Raw genomic sequence first — 23,140 nt, forward strand, 5'->3', positions numbered from 1 at the left:
TAAGGCTTTCTACTAGCCCTCACTGAGTGATGTTCCAGGCTTTCCTGGGGCAGGTTGGAAGTAAAGGGGCAGGGTGCCCGAGTTGCAGAATGGTGCATTTTCAGAACCATGCTCTAAATGCCCTTTCCCCCAAGCTCACATTGCCTCTATGCATTAGGGCTCATGGAGGAATTACTAGCACCACCCTGCCCCCGCCGCAACTCCTGGCTTCCCCGGGGCTTCGCGCTCCATACGCCCCGGGGCTAAGCACTCACCCTGAAGCGCCGCCACCTCGAGGGTGCCCGCGGGCGGTGGCGGCGTGTCTAGAGGGCACACACCGCGCAGGCTCCATTCCGGGCCCAGCTCGGGCTGGCCAGGCAACTCGCTTCCGCCCCTTAAGTGAGGGGCCTAGGGCTTCACCTGGCGCTGCAGGAGGCGATGCCGGGTGATCTTGTCGTTGGCGCGGCGTCGCAGGCTCCGCCAGCGGTTCTTGACCTCGCCGATGTCGCGCTGGTTGCGCCCGGCCGCGTTGATCTTGCTGGTGAGACGCCTCCAGATCTTCTGCTTCTCGTAGGCATTCACGTTGCCGGAGGCGGCTCCGAAGAGCGGCTGCTCGTACTTGAGCACCTCGCTCATGAGGATGTCGATCTCCTGCAGCGTGAAGTTAGGCTTGCGCTTCAGCAGACCGCGCCGCCCGGCCATCATGCCGCCGCCGCTCCCCTGCCGCTGCAGCGCCCACCGACGACCGCAGCAGCCGCCCCCGCCAGCCAGCCGGGGGGGCTCATCGCTCTCCACCGCAGCCTGCCCGGCGGCCGCCCCAAAACACGAGAGGGCAGCAAAGGAGCGCAGCGCAGGCATGCACCCCGCAGCAACCAGCTCCCAAGCGGCGCAGGCAGCGATGCCCCTGGGCCTTTGGCTGCTGCCGGAACTAGAGCGGGTCTGACGGCCTCTCTCGCCCCCTGGCGGAAGTGCTTGGCTTGGCCTTGGCGGTAAGGCTGTGCATAGATCAAGGAGGGGGGATCGGATGGAAAGGCCGGCGAGACGCACGCGGAATTGTAACCTTTTGCAGCAGGAACTTGCAGTCCCGGTCCCGCCGCCACTTAGCACAGTTCACAGCTGTTGCTTTTCATGAACAGTGATGGGGAAGCACCTTCATATTTTCGCTGGTATGGACCTTAGTCTAAGATTTGTCCTAAAATTTAGGGTTGCCAATTGGGAAATTCCTGAAGATTTGGGGGTGGAGCCTGGGGAGGGCTGAATTGGGGGAGCGGAAGGACGTCAACAGTATAATCCTATAGAAGCATCCCATAGAAGCAGCCGGTTTTTTCTTGGGGAACTGATAGCTGTAATTCCAGAGCCTCCAGAGGGGTCCAGAGGTTGAAATTCCAGGAGGGCTCCAGGCCCTACCTGGGGGTTGGGAACCTGACTTGAGATTGCTTCATCAGATGTTGAAATAACAAGCTTATGCGCTGAAATAACAACACACTGATGCTGGGCTTTAGCCTGTGGTTCTGTGCTCACTTACTTAATAAGAACTGTTAAACCTCACTGGAAGTTACTTCTGTCGGAGCGGGAGTAGCAGAGTGAGGGAGATGACTTGCCCGACACAGGGCTTCAGGAAAGAAAATCAGGCAGACGCGTGCAACTAGTGCCAAAAGGTGTATTAACATATATACACGACAAGTGCTCTCTTGTGCAGTCTATACAATATCACCTCCACGGACAAAGTGCTTCGCCTAACCACCATCTCACAGGGAGAGACCTGTGTGATGCACACACAGATCATATATAGTCCAAGCGGCCAATCCTGGCCGTGCTGACTCAGCAGATTGCATCACTTGGCTTCTGCCGGCTCAAGCCGGTCTGCTGATCAGGTCACTGTGACCTAGCCTGGCAGCTAGATCACCAGCTGTCATACTGTAGCTGTCAGACTGGGTTTATGTAGATTCTTGCTCCAACACACCTCCTAATCTATTTAAACCCAGTGCACCAAAACACTTTACACAGTTTACATACATGTCCACCAGCAACATTACAGTTCATATTTACGTAGCTCGGAACCCTTTCCGGAATTCGTTCAGGAACTCATCATGATTGTAAAACACATCATCGTGTTCCTGTTCAGCCAGCTCTTTCAGACGCTTGGCTTCAGCCTCCTTCTCCCTTGCCTCGCACTCTGCCACCCAGGCTTTCCATTTCCTAGCCTTTTCTTTTAACATTTCCTCTAATCCGGGTGGGTCTGGATTGACAGTCAGAGTGACATAGGGACACTTGTACCTAGCGGGACGTTGGCCTTTGGTGGACCTGGCAGACACCCGTGGCCCTGTGCTTGGACCAGCTTTGTCTTCTTCGGGTTGCTCTGTTCCCACCTCCTGGGCTGGTTGCTCTGCCCCTGTAATTGGGTGTTGAACCTCCTGACTCTCACACTTTACCTCCAGTTCCTGCATTTGAGGCTCTGCCTCCTGACTCTGCTCGTCAGGCTCTGTGCCAGCATTCGGCTCACCTTCTCCAGCCCCACTGGGTGCCACCTCCTGGGCTGGAGTTCTGGGCTGCGCTCCAACATCGTTATCGCTACTTGGCAGCAGGACAAATTGTTTCTGCAAGGAGTGCAACCTTGGCCAGCTGCTTTCTTCATTGAACTGGGCACTCTTACTAAGTGTTATCTTGCTTTTGCTATTGCAGAAACGATAACACCTGGCCCTTGGCTTGTAGCCCAGAAAAATTAGGCTCTCTGCCCGGACATCCCCCTCCCCGCTACTCGTGGAGTGGATGCCAACCCGAGCCCGTGACCCAAAGACTTTTAAAGAACTCAAATCTGGGGTCTTGTTCAACAGTAACCTGTAAGGCACATTTTTCACAGTATTACACCAAACCCTATTTTGCAAAAAAACAGCTGCATGTATGGTTTCTGCCCAATAGGTCATTGGCAGTTGTGCATCCTCTAACATGCAATACATCACATTCTGCAATACAGCCCCATGCCCATTTTCTCGGGGCGTTGCCGGGTTCGTCAGACGGTGGGCGATGCCCTTGTTCTCCAGCCAACGTTTCATCTGGTTAGATAAGAATTCCCCCCCTCTGTCGGTTTGTACAGCCAGGAGATTAACCCCTAATTGTCTCTCCACTGCTTTGACCCACTTGGTGAATGTCTTATACACCTCAGACTTATGCACCATGGTGAAAACCCACGCGTACCTCGTGTGGTCGTCGGTGGCCACCAAGCAGTATCTCCTCCCCGACAGACTCTTTGGCAATGGGCCAATAACGTCTAAATGGACTAGTTCCAGGGCTCGTGTGCTTTCCCTTGAGCTTTCTTTAGCAACAGCACACGCCTTGCTTTTGGTCTTCTTGCAGACCTGGCATTCCAAGTAACATTTGCAAGGATTTACTTTCAAACTAGGCACAAGCTCCAGGGTTTTCTTTAACGCCCTAAATCCGCAGTGCCCGAGTCTCCTATGGAGCAAATGTATACAATTATTGTGCACAGGCTCATTCGACACCTGAGCCACCTGGGCACAATCACTCTGGACCACATACAGTTTACCTTCCCTCTTTCCTGTCACAAGCAACTTTCCCCCACCTCCCAGGATTTTGCAGCAGGTTTTCTCAAATCTCACCTGGTATCCCTGGTCAAACAGTGTGCTAACACTCAACAGGTTAGACTGCAGTGAGGGTACATACAACACATTTTGCAACATACATTTCAGTGCAGGAAGTTCCACATTGCCTGAGCAAACAGAATTGGCAGTGGTCCCATCAGCCAATCTCACATACTTATGCTCAGGACTGTCAATGTTTTTCAACAACTCCTTCTCGCAGCAGAGATGGCTCGTTGCCCCGGAGTCTAAAATCCAAGCAGACCCTGTGCTCTCTACTGCAGACGTGACCAGCCGGGTTGCTTCCTCACACGGGCTGGCGGTCCTCCGCTCTCGCCGCACACGCCCCCGCCTCTTCTCCCTCTCAGGGCAAGCTCGGAGCAGGTGCTGCGACGACCCGCATCCATAGCAGCGACGGACTGCAAACGCAGTCGGCTCCACTTCCTCCACCTTCGGACGCCTGCCAGCAGCAAAAGCTGGCTCATTCTTGGCTGTCTTCCCGGACACACCGATAACAGCACGCTGCCTGGCCGACACCCCCGGACAGCTCACGGCCGCAATTCTCTCTTGGAAGTCAAGCAGGTGGGCACAGACGTATTCCATGGTCAGGGTCGCTACGTCCACCGTCTCCAGAGAAGTTATCAGGGGAGTGTACTCAGGTGGCAACGACGACAGCAAAATGTACACTCTGTCGTCTGGAGCTACAGTCTTGCCTCTTGCCTCCAGCTCAACGAAACAGTCCGTTAGCCGTTTGATGTGATCTTTCACACACCCTCCAGCCGGCATAACGGTGCGGAACATCCTCCTTGTCAAGGCCATGAGGGAACCAGCAGTGGTGCTAACATGCACCGCACTCAACGCGTCCCAGGCAGCCTTGGGAGTGTCCTTCCCTCGCACATAAACCAGCTGGTCATCTCCTATAGACAGCACTATGTTGGCCAGTGCCTTATCCGATAACACAGTCTCGGCAGGAGATAAGTCAGCAGGGGGGTTACTCACGAACAGCCATTGCCCTTCACGCTTGAGGTAGTGTTGCATTCTCAGGCTCCACACCGCGTAGTTGGCTGAGGTGAGCTTCTCAACGGCTACTCCAAGCTGTTGCTGAGCCATCGTGCCGACTCCTCCTCACGGCTGGCTGCCGACGTCCCTCTGGCTCTCAAACAGAGAACGGTGGTGCTTCTGTGTCCTTCACCGGCGTTCCTCGCCTCCGGCTCTTTCCAAACTCACAGTCAGCTCAACTCGCAACTCTCTCCTCCGCGCAGCGGAAGCGTGCTGGGCCCATAACCCTGTCGGAGCGGGAGTAGCAGAGTGAGGGAGATGACTTGCCCGACACAGGGCTTCAGGAAAGAAAATCAGGCAGACGCGTGCAACTAGTGCCAAAAGGTGTATTAACATATATACACGACAAGTGCTCTCTTGTGCAGTCTATACAATATCACCTCCACGGACAAAGTGCTTCGCCTAACCACCATCTCACAGGGAGAGACCTGTGTGATGCACACACAGATCATATATAGTCCAAGCGGCCAATCCTGGCCGTGCTGACTCAGCAGATTGCATCACTTGGCTTCTGCCGGCTCAAGCCGGTCTGCTGATCAGGTCACTGTGACCTAGCCTGGCAGCTAGATCACCAGCTGTCATACTGTAGCTGTCAGACTGGGTTTATGTAGATTCTTGCTCCAACAACTTCTGAATAAATATTTTTATTTATTCTGTTTTACAAAATGTACGCCCTGGCTTTCTGTCTTCATAAGGGCCACCAGAGTGGCAAACAAATAAAAAACATATGTAACAAAAATCACACATGTAACAAAAAGCACACCCTAACAACCATTAAAGCCAACAAAAACACATCATTGGAACAATTCAAATCAGAACTAAAATATACATACATAACATTTAAAAACTGGTTGCATGAGAAAGTATAATATATCCTTGCCAGGTTTATTGTTTTATATTTGAGTTTTCATGGAATTAACATTTCCCTATATATTCAGTTTTAATTCGCTCATAATTTGCTTGGGAAAATATGGCAAGAGTCATTAAAGGTAGTAACTGTGCAGCCCAGTCCTTCTCCCACTCAAGTAAGTGTTACATGGCTGTAGTTCTAAAGTCATGTTAATTTCAAAAAGAGAGTAAAACATGGCTGCATCTGCAAACACTGGATCTTGTGCTATCATTGCACTATAGTAGATCTTCAGAACTGGATTTGTATGTGTGTGGGCAAGACAATCCAGTTACATACAATTGCTGCAGCACAGTATCCACTGATGGGTGGATGCAGTCTGCTACTTGAAACTTCTCTTCTTAAAATCAACAGGACTTCAGCGTCTTGAACAGTGCCTATGGTCAAATCATGCTATTAAAACATTGATGCACACAGCGTCCCTGCACATCATTTCTTCCTTTCTCAAAAGCACACTTCCTCAGCCACATTAATGACTGCACTTTGTATGAGAAAAATGGATTAAAGATGTGTGTGGAACAAATCCCACCACATGAGGGCATAGCTGCATTGTCTAAGAAAAACCTTATTCTGGATTACTTTAAATCAGGGGTGTCAAACTCACTTGTTATGAGGGCCAGATCTGACATAAATGAAACCTTGTCAGACTTCGCCATTTGTTTATAAAATGTAATGCCAGGTAGCGGAGACATAAACTTTATAAAGCCCACCTCGGTGGGGTAGGGTGGGATATAAATCAAATCAAATAAAAAATAAATAAAATAAAACAAACACAAAGATTTTTTTAAAATTTAAAACATGCTTAAAAGATTAGCACTCTTGCAATATCTTGCTTATTTAACAGTTTCTTATAACTGACACCTCTTGCTCTGAATTATTTCATCAAAATCTAGAGACAATGTGCTGTAGAAATCTTGAGTATGCTGTTTAGGTGTTGTTCAGGTGTAAATCTGTAACTTGCAAACCTACTTTTGATTATTGACATTCATTACAAAAATCTCATGGTCAATGCTTTGAGCCTAAGACCCAGGGGAAAACATGAAATAGCTGGGCATTGCCAGCTTTTGTGCATAAGTTGCTTCATGTGCTGGTCAGCCAACGGAGAAAATAGAGACTATGCTCTGTAGCTCCTGGGCAGTTGAGCAAGTCTGGCAAAACAAGTGGTGATGCAAAAGGAAGGAAGGAAGAGAGGGAGAAGGAAGCAGATGACAGTGAGTTGCTTGCAGGCCTGATAGAAGCCATCTGGGGGCCAGATCCAGCCCTCAAGCTGCATGTTTGACATCCCTGCTTTAAACAGAATAGTGGTAAAAGAGGGTTGTATGAACAGTTGGTAGATATGAGTGATTCAGCTTAGTTTTCCATATGCGTGGTGACAGAGAAAGGAATATATGACTGTGGGAGAGGCATAGAATTGTGCATTTTTCCTGGTCATAGAAACCACAAGTCTGGATCCCTTGCTACCCTGTTTCCTACCATTCGAGTAGTGATTAATTAAGTAGTTTTACAAAAAAATTATGTCCTGGCCCTTACCTGGTGGAAGAAGCTCCCATTGGAGATCCAGGACCTGCACAGCCTGTTGCAATTCTGCAGGGTCTGCAGCTGTTCCACCAGGCCATTAGTTGAGGCAGTGGACATAATTGAAGATTAATATGATCTCCCTGCGAAGTGCTGGTCCATCCGTCAGTCCTATTTGGAGTAGTGACTGATTTTGACTTCTATCATTTATCTTTATATGCTCAGCCAGGGACCAGGTGTTTGAAATGGTCGCCATCTGAACTTTTAATTTACAAATTGATCTGTCTGGTTTTATGTTTTAGCTAGTTGTTTTAGAACTTATGTAATTGTTTTATTCCTGATGTGACCCACCCTGAGCCTGTTTCGGGAAGGGCAGGATAGAGATGTGAAATAATAAATAAATAACAGAGAAGACTAGACAAAGTTGTAATGTAGAAATGTGCTAATATAGAAATTCACAGTAACTAGATTACTGTGATACCATGCCATAACTTTCTATGAAATGATTGTGCAATTCTCTTGGGAGGTATGTGCCATTCTTGCTCCAGTAAGTGAGGCTAGCAGTAGCCCCCAAGGGGTAGAAACTTAAAGATACCAGGATTCAAGCCAATTGGAAGCTATAAAGCCCTCTCCCCCAGCCTCAGAGTAAATAGGAAGGTTGTGGTTGCTCATTGATGAGGGAAACATATTTCACATATGAGCAGACTACTCTCTGCTTTATTATTGCTCCAGATCTGAATTCTGGCTTTAAAAATGACAATGGCAGAGTTTGAGACCTGTGTCAAATGAAGCTCTGGTTTTGATTTATGAATGGAATCATGGAAAGAAAGCAATATTATTTCTTAAGCATGGCATATAAGAATGCTGCTGTATGAGACCAGTAGTCCATCTAGTCCAGCATCCAGTTTCACAAAGTGGTCAATCAGTTGCCCTTGGCCAAGGCCCGATGTTGTTTCCTAGCACTGTTATTCAGAGGTTTATGGAGACTCCCTTCAGACAGCATGGCTAGTCGCTACTGATGGACCTATCCTCCATGAATCTGTCTAATCTCCTTCTAAAGCCATTACTAGCAATAAATTCTACATTATTCATTATGTAAAGAGCTACTTCCTTTTTCCACACTGAGGGAAGAATTTGTAACATGTCTGCATTTTTATCACTCTTGAAATCTGTGAGTTATGATAATAGTGACAGATAAAAGGCAGCCAATGTTTCTTACAGATTGTCTAGGGAATGTAAGATGCACTCCACAGAACAGATGGCCTGAAGCAATAATAGCAGATGGACACAAAGAGTAACTGCTCTCCCTGTGGTTTCCTGGGCAAATATGGTTCAACCTCACAAATATCAAGAGAGTATTAAAAACCCCTATTATGCTTGCTAAAGAAAGATGAGGAAAATCCAGAGCCCTGATATAGGAATGAGTGGGTTTCCATTATTCATTGTTGTGGACAGGTGCATCCTTGAGTGATGATGGATGACTTTCTCGTGCTGTGCATTAAGGTACAAAGTACTGGGAGAAGTTGTCCCTGCAAACCAAGAGTGGTGTGTTCACGGTGGGGTTTATGCCAAATTAAATATGAGGGCAGAGAATTTCATTTGGGAATAACCACAGTGGCTGCCCTCAGGGTCCATGTGCCCAAACAGGCAACAACCATGATTCCTGTTGCCCTGTGGTATCCTCATCTATTTGCATGTGGGTCAAAGAGAGATCATTCATTTTTTGTGGGTACCCCAAATTGATTCATGCCTGAATACATTTACTCATCATTCAATTTATCTAACTAGGCCAGATGGAACCGTTGATTCTGTCCGATCATGAGAACCTGGCTATGCTTCTGGACTTAATCTTGTGAAGCAGGCTGGTGAAATTGCCAGGAATGCTTGTTATCATTTGCTTTTATTCAAGACCTGTTTCTTATTCTTGACTCTGCTCACCCAGGTGCATAGATTGAGGCTTCTGTAACCACCAAATTGTGCTACTGTGTCATACTCTACATGGAACTTCCCTTGAAGGTTTATTGAAGGCTTCAGTCTGTACAAAAAAATAGCAGCCCACCATATGAGCACAACACATATGGAAAATTAATTTTATAACAGTTTAATTTCGCTATGTATTTGTTTCTTGCCAGGATGTAAGGTGCTGGTTTTAAGCTTTTACTTGGAATCATGTATTGAAAGGATCACCTCTTCTTGGGTCTACCTATTAACTTAGGGTGGCCTAGCACCCTAAGAGGATTTTCATAAGGCACAACTGGCCTAAATGAGGTCTAGAGTCTGCTAGAAGAGGAGATCAGCACTTTTTCTTTCACAAAGGTTCAGAAAACTATATAAAAAGACTGCCTTATTTCAGTGTGACTTTGGATGTTAAATCACATTATCATAGATCTCTATTGTAGCTAAGGTTGCATAAGGATGGGTCACATCAGGAATAAACAATTACATAAATTGGTTGTTCTGGAGTTGGTTGTTGCTTGGTATATTGTGTCAGTTCTGTCAGTTTAACTATACTATGATTAATGGTCTTAGAGTGTATTGGGGGGAACTGTTGTTTCCACGGTGGGACTATTTTTTCTTTCGTCATGGTTGTTGATTGTTGGTTGTTGCTATTGCTTTATGTTGTTTTTGGGGAGTTTTTTACCATTATTGGAAGCCTCTTTGTACACAGTAGAAAATTAGGACATATCTTTTACAAATAAATAATAAATGGATGCATAGTTAAAGTACTTACCTGGCTTGCATGGACTAGAGCTGCATGTTCTATAGATGTACAGGAAATAGGTGTTGGGAACTCCCACATGCTCCCCTTCAGTACCTTATAAGACTGAGATGCCATCCCTCTAATGCAGTCTCCAGAAACAATGGATCACTTACACAACACCAAAGAATATCCACTTTAAAGCATGAAATTGAATTCACAAATGAAATCTGGTATTACATGTATTTGATGCTCATTTACATAATTTTCAAGGCATTTTAATACTCAATCTATCCCCTTCACCTCAGTATTAATGGATGTTGTGAACTAAATCAGTACCTAACATTAGGACATTCTCTCCAGCTGTATCTGTTTTGTTGGGACAATACTAATTTTCTTGCTGAATTACTGAATATCAAAGCTTTTGCCAGTGTGCCTTGGTGTTTTAGAGTTAAGTCTCGTGTGACATAATGACGTTTCTCATTTCTGATCTAAGTATCTGCGGACAAAAATTGTTCCTTACAGTTAGAAACATCACCCATTTGGAGGGTTATGCAAACAGATATGATGAATAATCTCTTTCCTCACCAGGAGCCTTTTGGCCCCCTTTTCTGTTTTCATCTGTTACATGCAGGGCATAAATTAAATCAGCACAGGGAATACAGAGGGCAGTTGTGAGGGCAGAGGATGGCTAGGGACTGGTAGGGAGGTGCAAAAGAACGTGGCATGGACATCAGACCACAGCTTGGGGAAAGGTCTAGGGAGAGGCTGTAGTGATCTGGGCTTTGTTTTTTCTTCCCTGCTGTTCTGGGCAGCTGGAAGGTTTCCCACTCTTAGGAAGAGCAAAGGAATGAGGTTTGCTTGAGCCAGTCTATGCAAAATGCCCAAATATAGAAATTTCTCTGGACTCTGAGAAGCAGCAGTTCAGAGTCAGCCAGACCTTCAGCAATGATTGACTTCTCACAGAGTTGGCACGCAACCCACTGGGCTGGCAGCAGCAGAAAGAAGACGATCCTCTCATCTGGCCCCACTCCCAGCACACTTGAGACTGCATGGTGGGCTTGTGTTTGTACACAAACAGAAACATCCTATCCCAGCTGTGAATCTTAAGTTTCTGCCATCTCCTAGTCAGTGTCAAGAGGAGTCAGATTTCCACTTTGCTTCTCAGCTGTTAGATCTAGTGTCAGCCAATGGCAGGAGATCTGAAGGCAGGCTTAACCAACACTGTGGGCAAGTAATTATTTCTTAATCCCAGTTGCCCATCTCTAAAGGGGCAATAGCCATGAATCTGCTTATAGGGCACTTTGAAAACTGGCTGTGAGATTTGCTGGTAGAGCTTGTGGAGGGCAGGATTTGGGAAGGGCAGGAACCCTCGTGGGTATAATGCCATAGATTTGACACTCCACAACAGCCATTTTCTTCAGGGGAATTGATCTTTGTCATCTAAAGATGAGTTGAAATTCTGCAAGATCTCCAGTCACCACCTGGAGGCCTGCGATCTTAGGCTGTGATGAGGGTTGTCTGCCAAGTGAATAAATGCAGCCTCCCAATGACAGAGATCCAGGCTGCCCCCATCCTGTCACTGCAGACAAATGCTGCTTCAGTTCTCTTACCCATTTGCAGAGTCTAAATATATTCACCAACTTTTGCTTCAGAATGTTCCACTAGTCACCATCAGTAGCACTGTGTGAGCTTTATTAATGAAGTTGTGAGTGAATTTGTACATATCATGAATATGATTTACATTCATTTATTTCAGAGCTGAAAACGGCAGCAGCCCACTTGAGCTCAAGTGATTTGTCTTTTATTTTTTCTCCACTCCCCCCCCCCCCACAGTGTCCTAAGCAGGTAAGACCAGCATAGCTTTGCAAGCAGGGATTTCCTTTGTATCCTACTTTTAAGAGAAGGAACGTGCTTTTCTTTGAGGCATTGCATAAATCCAGTTTCTCTTTAGTGTTTTATAAACAGGACTCCTCCTTCCATCATTTTAACCTGGCCATCCGACATGGAAAAAAGCCACACAGGGTCTCTGTAAGTGCTCTCTTGTTGTCTCTTTATGCATCCTTCATGGAAAGGTGGACATAAGCACAACTGTGCTGCAGAGGAGCCATTATTTGGGGGTTCTGTTTGGGTGGGGTATAAATAACAGATCAGTTTGTATGTGCACCACTTGGTGCTTTAGCAGTTTGTGCAAGAAATAAAATTCTGCTCCAGGGCGAGTGACATTAGATTTATCCATTCTTATATATATTAAACTCTTATACAAATGCATAGATTTTTTTTAAATGCACAGCCTGAGTCACAAACCAGTTAAGCTACGCTACTTGGACTGATCCTCATGAGCATGAAACAGGGAATATCCAAGAGTTCCAGCTGAAGTGGCTTGTGATCAAACTGTCCTTTATTCAGCCTTGTGAGGAAGCTGCTTCTTAATAATTATAACACATCCCTGATAAGTTATAGCTGAGCTCCTTTAGCACATTTTTCTTCATGTGAAACATGGGGGTCTGTATGCTCCATGCCCATTTCAAGCTGAGTGCTCAAGCAACCTACTTCATTCAACCAAAGGACAAACTTCTTAGAAAAAAACCAGCAATTCCCATCCATCAGGCAGCAAAAAGATCTGACCCAAACCTAGTTGTTACTTTTTCTTTATCAGACTCACTTTATACATCACCCTCATGGCACATTTGCCACAGCAAAACCGCTCCCCTGTGGTCTCAGATGGTAAATCAGTAGCATATGGATGCTCCACATGGTAGTTTGAATTATCTGGGTGCTTCTCTCACCAGTGTACTTCCCTCCAACAGGACTGATGATGCTGGTGTGGAATGTGATCAGGCTACCCATGTAATGCAGAACTTCCATGTATTCTGAAGACAACATGACAGCCAACCTCAAGAGAGTATTTTGTGGCAACTATGCTGCAAAGGTAATGTACAAACTGAGCCTCACACACTTAAAAAGGGAGAGGAAACAAGGGAAGTGGAGTTGGCACTCAGTTCAGTTGGAGAACCCAACATCTTCATTAACCAAATGTCATGGATTTTGGACCACAGTGCAGGAGATGTTGATCTACAGGATCTGAATGCCATTTACTGGGGGATTTTTTAACCTCTACATCAACATACGTAATAATTTTTTTAATTATTTGGCCCTCAAAATGTCACTGTCTCTACAGGAAATAAGGGAGCTCACATATAGGAAGCAGGAATCTTATGCTGGAATCTTAAGCAGGAATCTTATGCTGTCTCCTCCAGGACATCTCTGGAACCCAAATGCTTGAATGAATGATCAATAAGATGCTGACAGTGTTTGCCCTTAGCTTGGGGATACTACATGAAAATGTTCAGCGTGGTTCAAGGCTTTGCCTTTTCTACCAACAAGTGATCAATCTTAGCTTGTTTCTTCTTTCCCATCAGGCTAATAGAGTCCCAAACTAGTTTGGAGGATACTGCTCATTTCCATGGTGCTGGCACAATGTAGCCCCACCTCCAGTAATATGCACCACAATCTGTTCTATTGCCCAGTCACATGCTTACTGCTAGGGTCCTGATACTACAAGAAGCCCTTAACACACTTTATAGACAAACACATACAGAGTTCTTTACACCTCCTGGGGAGGCTTGAGAAATCCTGTTCTACGAAAATCTGTCTTTTGCACTATCAGAGGAACAGAATTCTAAAGATCACAGAAATAATAGACAATTGGATTTGGCCCAGTGATTTCTCCCTCATCCTCCTATGCTTAGATTCCAGACAAATGACAACAGTACAGCTAGTTGGCTCTAGTAGCTGCTTCTGGTGCTTCTTCTTTCAGAGTCATCTTGTGCAGAAGTTGGGCCCAGTTGCTCCAGAGTGATTTTGTTCCTGTATTTCTAGTGGCAGATTTGCAGCATTGTTGCCTGGTGACGGGAAGGACAAGCAGGGATGCTCTGAATACAGATTCTCTCAAGACTTACCATATCTGCCACTTTACTTTATACATTCTCTTGAAGAAAAACTGGACAAACAGACCAGATATATGACCTTCTGCAACCCCCCATTTTTGGAGCAAAAGTTTCTGATTTTAGAAGTTCAGAGAATAAATATTGCTTCTTCCTGACACCCAGGCCTCCTTGGCAGCCTGTCCAGACCATCCCATAGAGAACACTGGTCTTCTGGGACTGGTGCAGGACTGGTGGCCGCTGTTCCCGCTGAGTCTTTTTCATGTAAACAGTCACCTGAGAGATAAACATGGTGATTCAGCCTTAGAAATCTCATCCTTCCTGGAAGTGTAGATTCCATCCCCTATTGCAGTAGTTTGGGAATCTCCACCTGCCAAGATTTAAAAAGTGTGCTTGTTAGTACAAGATCTGAAATTAAGTGGAGCAACAATGCAAGGCTTGCTTGAAAATTATTTGCATTAACAACCTTGGAAATTAAAATTGCTTCATCCTTCATAAGTTTTAATGTACTTCCTACACCGTGTTCTTGGTGATTTGTATACATAGTCTCCTTACATTGATCTTTCTGCAGGGAAAATTATGCAGCCCATGGACTGTGAGGTGTATGCTGTTAGTATGTTTTAGGAAGTCAACAGATGAATCCTTCCCACTTTTCATCATGTCTATTTTGTATGCATTATTTCCTATACAAATCTACATGAAGGAATCAATTATTTGGATCCTATAGCTTTTCTCTGAGCACACTGTGAAAGTAGTCCTCTGTCACAAAACATGCTTCATCTGGTGCTGGGCTCTTCCACATGTGCTAGACTAATGTTTTTTCAAGGAGCTCCCAAATGCTTAGCATGAGATGAATGCACCCTGAAGCAGAGGACGGCCTCTGCAGTGCCTGGAGAGAAGCACCTGCAGAGCAAAAGTATAGGATCCAAGCCCACATGTATAACGCACATATTACATAATGTTAGATCCAAGTGGGTTGCCATGTTGGTCTGAAGCAGTAGAACAAAGTTATAGTCCAGTGGCACCTTAAAGACCAAAAACATTTTATTCAAGGTATGAGCTTTTGTGTGCACACAAATGTCCTCATACATTGAAACAGAAGTTAACAGTTCAGCTGACTTTATATATGAACTGTTAACTTCCATTTCAGTGTGTCTGAGGAAGTAAGTTCATACCTTGAATAAAACTTTGTTGGTCTTAAAGGTGCCACTGGACTCCAACTTTGTTCATATTCGATAATGTGTGAAGGATATGCAAGTATGTATTTACTTTACCATGAACATATATATATATATATATATATATATATATATATATTTGGAAACTAATCAACATTCAGCTGGTTTCTCAGTAAGTGAGCATGCAACAGATGCTCTCACATTCTTCACACATGGGTGTATGCACATTTTATAGGATTACCTCATTGCAAGAAAGACATCGTATGTTAAATGCCCCTCAATCATTTGAGTTTTTCAGTGGGATGGGGGCACTCATGGTTGTTTCCAAATCTCACTGCTTTCCCTCCATCATTCTTTTAATTACCACCCAGATCTCAGTTTTCTGTGTGGCCTTGATAACTGACCATGGGTATTGTTCCTCAGTGATATTCATGTTTCAAAAGGAGCCATTATAGGCCTGAAATCCATGAAGCACACCTTGCCAAGATTTCAGAGCCGTATTTCTTCAGTAGACAACTGATGGGAAAAGATCCCTTTTTCAGACACAAGAGCATGATTGACAAGGGGAGGCATAAGCTCCAGTTAGGGTTCTCATGTTCCCCTTGGCCACTGGTGGGAGACAGGGATGGCAGTCTCCAGGTGGGACCTGGGGATCCTCAGGAATTACAACCTATCTCTAGATTACAGAGATCAGTTCCCCTGGAGAAAATTGATGTTTTGGAAAGGGGGGTCTATGGTATTATATCCCATTGAGGTCCCTGTCCTTTCCAGGCTCCATCCCCCAGTCTCCAGGATTTTCCTAGCCTGGATCTGGCAACCATACCCCACTGTCCCCTGTCGGTAGTCAGGGGGGACCTGGCAGTCCCAGCAGGAAGGTGTGGAGTAGGGTTGCCAGATCCAGGTTGGGAAACTCCTGGAGATTTGGAGCGGAGCCTGGGGAGGACAGGGACCTCAGTGGCATACAACGCCACAGAGCTCACTCTCCAAAACATCCATTTTCTCCAGGGAAATCGATATATGTAGTCTGGTAATAAACTGCAATTCCTGGGGATCTCCAGGTCCCACCTGGAGGATGGCATCCCTAGCTCCAGTGCTTTGTTATTCTAATGTTATAATTTTAGGCATCAGAATCTGGTGCAATTCTAGAACAGCTTTCACTTCGGGCTCTAGATAAGCTGGATCATGGCGAACATCTATGAAGGAGCCTGATAGGCCTCATTTGGTTTGCCCTATATGCTTGAGAAATAAAGATACACTTGGTTTACCTAAGAAGGACCCTCATCACATATTCCTGAGTGACAACATCACAGGCCTTATCAAGAAATCAGCTTGAATGAACCCAGAGCAGCCTCTCCAAAGGCTTCACCCCAGTAATGACCTCCTCCACATTCTTTCTTTACTTGCCTTCTTCAGCTGTTTGAGGTTGCTGGAGCGAATGGCAGCCAGAAGCTGATCCCGAGAGTTCTTCTCTTGTGGTGGAAGAGCTTTTTCTACCATCTTCCTCTGAGTTGCTGGGGAAAGAGAATTCCTTAAGTTCTCGTTGATCAGGGGAGGGGCCAGAGGAGGGGCCAGAGGAGGGGGAGGGGGGGGAGGTGCGTCTGGGGCTCCTGCTTTCTTAGGAGAAGGTTTAGGAGAAGACCAGGGGGATGTTTTAGGGGATGGCTTTGGAGAAGCCTTCGGTGAGCTAGCTGGCAGGCCTCCCACTTTTGGCACCTCCAGGAAATCCTTCTTCTCTCCCTTTTCTTGAGCCTGCTTCTGCTCCTGCAGACGTTTCTGTCGTTGTTTGTCCATGTTCCTGCTCAGGAGGTTGGTGACTGTCATGCGGGGTCCTGCTAACTCAAAGTGGTAACCCAGCTTCAGCAGGGTGGTATTTTCTTTCAGCAGCTTGGCTATCTCCATCTCAGTTTTCCCTCCACAAATATGCCTCTGGTTGTGAAAGCGCAGCTCTGTCAGGATATTGTTCTGTAGCAATGCGCGGAAGATGGCAAGGATCCCTTTACCTGTTATGTGATTAGAGTCTAGATTTATGCTGGTCAGAGTCTTGTTTGACTTCAGCATTATGGCTATGGCAAAGGCAACATGATCATCAGCACGGGTGTTGGCCAATGCAAAGACCTTGACCACAGTGTTGAATTCTAAGGCTTCAGCAAAGCGCACCAGGATTTCATTGTTGATACAGTCAGAGTTATTGACATTAATCTCTATCATCTCTGGGTCATTATTCTTCACTTTTTCCAATGGCTCATCAAAGATACTGGTGGCTTCCTCTTCCTTGTTCTGGTTGAAAGAAGTCTCTACAGATTTAGGGGAGCTGCCATCAGGAGTCATCTCCTTTATAGTTTCTTGCTCTTGTTTAGAACTTTTCCCATCTGAGGTGACTTTGCTGTCTCTCAACAATTTCTCCTCAGTTGGTTTAGAGCTTTTCCCCTCTGAGGCTCCTTTGCCTTCTCTGGGTGATTTCTCTTCACTTCCTGTCTTTGAACCTTGCTTTAAAGTTGAACTTTTATCTCCTGTTCTCCCTGTTCCTTTTTTGTCTTCTGCCTTCTCAGTGCCTCGCTTTAAATCAGCTGCCTTCTCCTCTTTTCCTTTGTCTTCAGCTAGTTTGTTTTTTGGTGTTGTATTCTTTTCTTCCCCTCTCACTTTGGCAGTTGTATTTTTGTCCTCCATTTTGTTTTTTTCCTTTGAGACCTTCTTTTCATCCTTGGAGGACTTATCTTCTTTGACCTGTCCAGTTCTCTTGGTGCTGTCTGGCTCATCCTTTGCTTTTTGATTTGCTTTCTGGATATTTTCTTCTTTTTTACATTCTTTTGCTAGGTCAGAAGATCTGTTTCTTCTCAGGTCTTTGCCGTGAATATCCTTATGTTTTTCTTCAATAATCTTTCTTTCTTTTTTCTCCACTGGCTTCTCTTCCTAGAGAAAAGGAAAGGAAAGAAGTATCCATAAGATAAAGGTGCATTGACAATGCAGTAGACCAGTGGTGGCCAACGGTAGCTCTCCAGATTTTTTTTGCCTACAACTCCCATCAGCCCCAGCCATTGGCCATGCTGGCTGGGGCTGATGGGAGTTGTAGGCAAAAAAACATCTGGAGAGCTACCGTTGGCCACCCCTGCAGTAGACCCCTACTCGATCCTGAATAGTGCTATGTTTGCCATATTTACCAGATAAAACTGATTAACATTGTTAACATTTTCCCTTGATATATTACTTACAATGCAATCCTAAGACTGTTTTCTTGGGAGTAAGACTGATTAAATAAACCATAGTTGGGTTCTGAGTAGACCTAATTAGGACTGCTGTCTTAGCTGCAATTCTCCTGGCACCATCAGCGTTCTGGAGCAGGGGGAATAATTTTCATGGGAATAGGGACCAAACAGAATCATTTCTGTTATCTTGAAAGATATAGTAAGTCTCCAATAGAACCCCCCCCCCCCAAATATAATAAATAAAATTAATAACCCTAACCCTAAATAAAAATAATAGTTGAAGGAGCTGAACCTTAACTCTGCTCTGTTATCTGCCCCAAAAGCAAACAGTTTGGTTTTCAAATAACTTGTCTATTTATATCATTTATACCCCCCTTCTCACCTGTGTGGACCCAAAGCAGCTTACTTCATTTTAGGATTGCCAATCCCCAGGTGGGGGCAGAGGGTTCCCCAGTTTGGAGGCCCTCCTGCCACTTCAGGGTTATCAGAAATGGTGGGGGGGAATGTCTGCTGGTACTCCATTATTCCCTATGAAGACTGATTTCCATAGGGGATAATGGAGAATTGATCTGCAGGTATCTGGGGCTTGGGGGGTGTTTTTTGAGGTAGCATAGTATCCAATGCCTCTTCTCAAAACATCCTCCAAGTTTCAAAAGGATTGGACTAGGGGGTCAAATTCTATGAGCCTCAAAAGAAGGTGCCCCTATCCTTCATTATTTCCAATGGAGGGAAGGCATTTAAAAGGTGTGTGGTCCCTTTAAAAGTGATGGGCAGAACTCTCTTTGGAGTTCAATTATGCTTGTCACAACCTTGCTCCTGGCTCCACCCCCAGTGTCTCCTGGCCCCATCCCCAGATATTTCTTCAACTGGACTTGGCAACCCTACTTCATCTTGGCCATTTTATCCTCACAACAACCATATGAGGGAAGTAGGGTATGACTGGCCCAAATTAATTCAGCAACCTTCCATGGTTTAGTAGGGATTTGAATCTGGGTCTCCCAAATCCTAGTCTAACGCTCTAACCACTGCACCACACTGTAGCCATAGTCAGCTTGAACCCAACCAACACAACCTGCCCTTTGAATTTGACTCAGGATTTCTACAACCAGAAGCAGTTGGATTAAAACATTAGATCAGAATCCGCCTGGTTTATGTGGATTTCCAGTTTATGTGTGCCTTCTAAAGGCCATTTGAAAAAAAAAAGGCAGTCTGTTACATGGTTTTAAGAAAACTGAGCACATGCTATTAAGAAGGGGTTTGCCTAAGAAATTGTTTACATATGGAAATAAATAGACTCCATTTTGGGAAATCAAAGATCTCTGTATTTAGTTAAGAGATTACCAGGCTCATTGGAGTTCTAAACATCAAGACCTGCTTTTCTTATCCTGGAATGCAAACAGGCCGACACAATGTCCAACTGGTCTTGGAATTTGTTTGCTGCTGGATAAGAGTAGCATAAAACAGAAATGCAAGAATCCAAATTATTTTAACATGTATGTAGGAGAGTTGACACTTTGTGATTCTGGTTTTCTTGGAAATTAGTTTTTTTTTAAACCAAGCCGTGGATCTGATCCATGTCTCCTTATTTTGGATGTGGAAGTGGGAGGAAGAGAAGCAAGGAGTGAAGGGGTTCTGCTGTCATGCAACTCATCCAGAGCGTGTACAAGGGTGGTTCTTCTGCGTGTCTCTGAGCATAGACTGAGGTTCCAGGGTTGCCACCTTCCAGGTGGAGCCTGGCAATCTCTCAGAATTAAACCAGTTCCCCTGGAGAAAACGGTTGCTTTGGAGGGTGGACTCTGTGGCTTTATCCCCCAATGAAGTCTTTCCCCTCTGCAAACCCCAGCTTCCTCATGCTTCACCCCAAACCTCCAGGAATTTCCCAAGCAGAGCAGTGAGAGATGGAGCTCTGCTTGAGTCAAATGTTAGCAGAAGAAGAGGCAGGGCTTTTTGTGTAGAAAAAGCCCAGCAGGAACTCATTTGCATATTAGGCCACACCCCCATGGTGCCAAGCCAGCCGGAACTGCATTCCTGTGCATTCCTGCTTAAAAAAAGCTCCGAGTAGAAGCAAAAATAATGTCCTCCTAACCAATCTGTCCCAGGCCTATAGCCACAGGGGGGCCTATGGGGGCACAGCCTCCTGACTTCCAGGTGGGGTCCCCTGACTTCTAGGGGACCCTCTGTGGGGCACAGCCTGTTTTTCTTTTTCTTTTTTTTACCATGGCTGAGTTGGCAAAGTGTCATCAGCAACAGCCGGAGCTGGAAGAGCTGAGCAGGCACAGTGCACAAGCAGCAGGTGGAGAGAAGGGATGTGGAGGAGCAGTAGGTGGAGGGAGCTGTGTGGAATGGGCCAGGGAGGGGAGGACAGATGGAGCTGCTGGCTACAACATGCTGGGGTGGGGGAGAGGGCGGTGGAAGGAAACCCCCCAGCTTGCATGCCAGGTGCAGTCCCTTCTTGACTCCAAATTTTCAGGGTTTGTTGCCTTGACTTGGCTACTTTCAGAACCTCCAGCTTTTGCCCCTGCCCCAGAAAGCTTCTGAGGAGTGGCAAGCCCCACAGTGGATGGAAATGTTTGCCCCCCCAACTTTTTAAAAAGCCGCCCCCCACTTTTAAAATCCTGGCTACAGCCCTGATCTGTCCCCATCTTCCCCAGCCATTTCTTTCCCCTGCAGTAGAGCTGAGTAACACAAGTTTTTCTCTGAGTCACAAGACTGCAGAGATCTGAATGGAGAGGGATCTGCCAGCTTGCTGGATTCTGAGCATCTGGACACCAGTCTTCAGTTCCTATACCTCGCAGGTGGAAAATGAATGGGTAGCAAATACAGCAAGCAGAAATAGCCTCTTTCTGCAGTGGTGGAATGAACCTTGCTTTTTTCTAGAGAAATTGGTTTGCCAGCTGGCCTGGAAGAAAATGTCCTGTCTCTTTGTCATAGGTTTAGTCAAGTCAGCATTTGTAGCTTGTCACAGCATGGAAGTAAATAACATCCCAGGAAGCCTCAGTGAAAAGGACAGGACATTTTTCTCCACGCCTTTGGACAGCCCTAATTAGGAAATGTCGTGTGGACCTTACAGAAAGGTTCATTTCTTGCAAAGGAACCTCTGCCAGCCAAACGGCCTTCCTCATCAGCCAAGCAGCTCTGTTTTCTTAGCCCCACCCCCCCGCAAACTACCCTACTTCTTAAGCTCAAGCTGATGTAACCAGTTTTCCAGCTGCTGCCCAGGATCAGCGGCTGTTTTCAGGTACCTTCAGTGATGCCTAGCCATCATAGTCATGCCTTCAGATATTTATAAGCTCCAGCAACATCCTGCCAATATTTTGGAACATCCATTATCTTGCTAGTTTGCCAGGGTCTGTTGCTACTTTTGTCACAGCATGGAAGTGACATATCATAGGAAGAATCACAACCAGGTCAAAAAAAGAATTTCCTTTTATGGAAGTAGAGTGACCAGATACGTAGATGTATTCAGAGGTCACATCAAAATGCAATATTAAGCCAGAATGTTCATAGACCTGTCTTGTTGATATGCTCACAAGCACACAAATCTCACTCTGCCCACACATGGAGTGCCCTTAAGGAACCCTAGTTAGATACTTATTCCAGTTACTCATGATGACATAAGTACTCAGACATGTAGTTTAATGAGCTTTTCCGTCACAAAGTGGGTTTTTTTCTGAATTCCCATTTTCCTCGCTTGTTTTTCCCTATTGCTTTGAGGTTTCCCCCCTTTTCCTCATGTTTTCTTTCCTCTAGTGGTCAATTTGATATTACATTCCTGTACGCCTGGCATAAAAATCTGCAGATTTAAACTGCACATTGTTATGCCAGTCATACAGTGATGTGACATTGAATTGACCACTAGAAGAGCCTGAGGATTCTAAGCCTGGATTAAACCTTTATTAAAAAGTCTGGTTTGTGAGGGTGAATTATACCTGTACTTACACATCATAGGTAATCTGTATCAGTTTAAAACCAGGTTTGATGGGAAGTCCAAATGCAGCAAGGACAGAGTTCCTGAAACTTTAAGAGCTGTGTAGAAATAGGGATTTTTGGCATGATCAGATTCTTACTCAGGGATAATAAAAGCTGTACCTCCTGAAGTTCTTTCTATATCAAGGAAAGCCAGGCTTGGCCAACAGGACAGACTACTAAAGCACCTTTCCCCCTCCCTTACTAAATTGTAGGCCATGTGTACTAAATTAATCTTGCTCACAGTTTCATTTGTAAAGAGACAATGAGACTCCATGTGTATTTCATATACATTGTATTGTACTGCTATATGAAAGACATCCTGGTTCTTTCAGGCATGGCTGCTGGCTAACCAGGAAAAAAATATCTAGCCTGGCCAGCTCTATGGTGGGCCTTTATTGCAACGTGACCTGCAAAAGTTCATTCACCAGGCCTTTAGTTGAGGCAGTGGATGTCACTTGTTATCAGCCTCCCCTCTTCATTCCATCCCAGGGCTATAAGAGCTGCCGGACCTAGACAATAGGTCATGTCTGTGAGGCAGAATTTGCCATTTTAGTACTTATTGTTCTCTGTAATTTTAGATTTCATATATTTTAAATTGGGGTTTTTTAACTGTTGATTGTTTTGATGATGTAACCTGCCCTGAGCCTGTTCTATGGGAAGGAAGGGCTAAAAATAAAATAAACAAATAAATAAATACATTCAAAAGCTTTCATAGTACATAGACAAACATCACCTGCTAATTCCAGCAGATTAAACTTCTCTTTAAAGGTAAAGCTGTTCAAAATTCGGCAGCCCTACATCTGGGAAACACCTTTGCTCCTCATTCATATAATTCAAGCATCTGTGCTTCAGCCTTGTGAAATCCCTACTGCTGGGTAATGCCTTCCTTCCTATAGAGAAGGGCTGGCCAAACTGTGGTTTGGGAGCCACATGCGGCTCTTTCGCATATATTGTGTGGCTGTTGAAGCCCCCTGTGCCTCATCAGCCAGCTTGGAGAAGGCATTTGTCTCCTTAAATCACTTCTTCAAGCCAGCCAGCAGCTTGAAGAATGCATTTAAAGTTGCTCTGTTTCCACCTCTTTCTCCCTCC

General features: G+C 45.4%; 1 protein-coding gene across 1 annotated transcript in view; it reads right to left on the reverse strand.

Annotated features, from left to right (window-relative positions):
• Positions 1 to 387: 387 nt before the first annotated feature.
• Positions 388 to 23,140, reverse strand: part of LMOD1 (leiomodin 1) — a 48,710-nt gene continuing 25,957 nt past the window's right edge. The window contains exons 3-4 of the mRNA XM_060232985.1: positions 16,280 to 17,789; positions 388 to 974 (exon numbers count right to left, since the gene is read on the reverse strand). Coding sequence (XP_060088968.1) covers positions 388 to 974; positions 16,280 to 17,789 — 2,097 coding nt within the window. The remainder of the gene's footprint in view (positions 975 to 16,279; positions 17,790 to 23,140) is intronic.

The sequence above is a fragment of the Heteronotia binoei genome, chromosome 2, assembly GCF_032191835.1.
Source record: "Heteronotia binoei isolate CCM8104 ecotype False Entrance Well chromosome 2, APGP_CSIRO_Hbin_v1, whole genome shotgun sequence".
NCBI classification, from domain to species: Eukaryota; Metazoa; Chordata; class Lepidosauria; order Squamata; family Gekkonidae; genus Heteronotia; species Heteronotia binoei.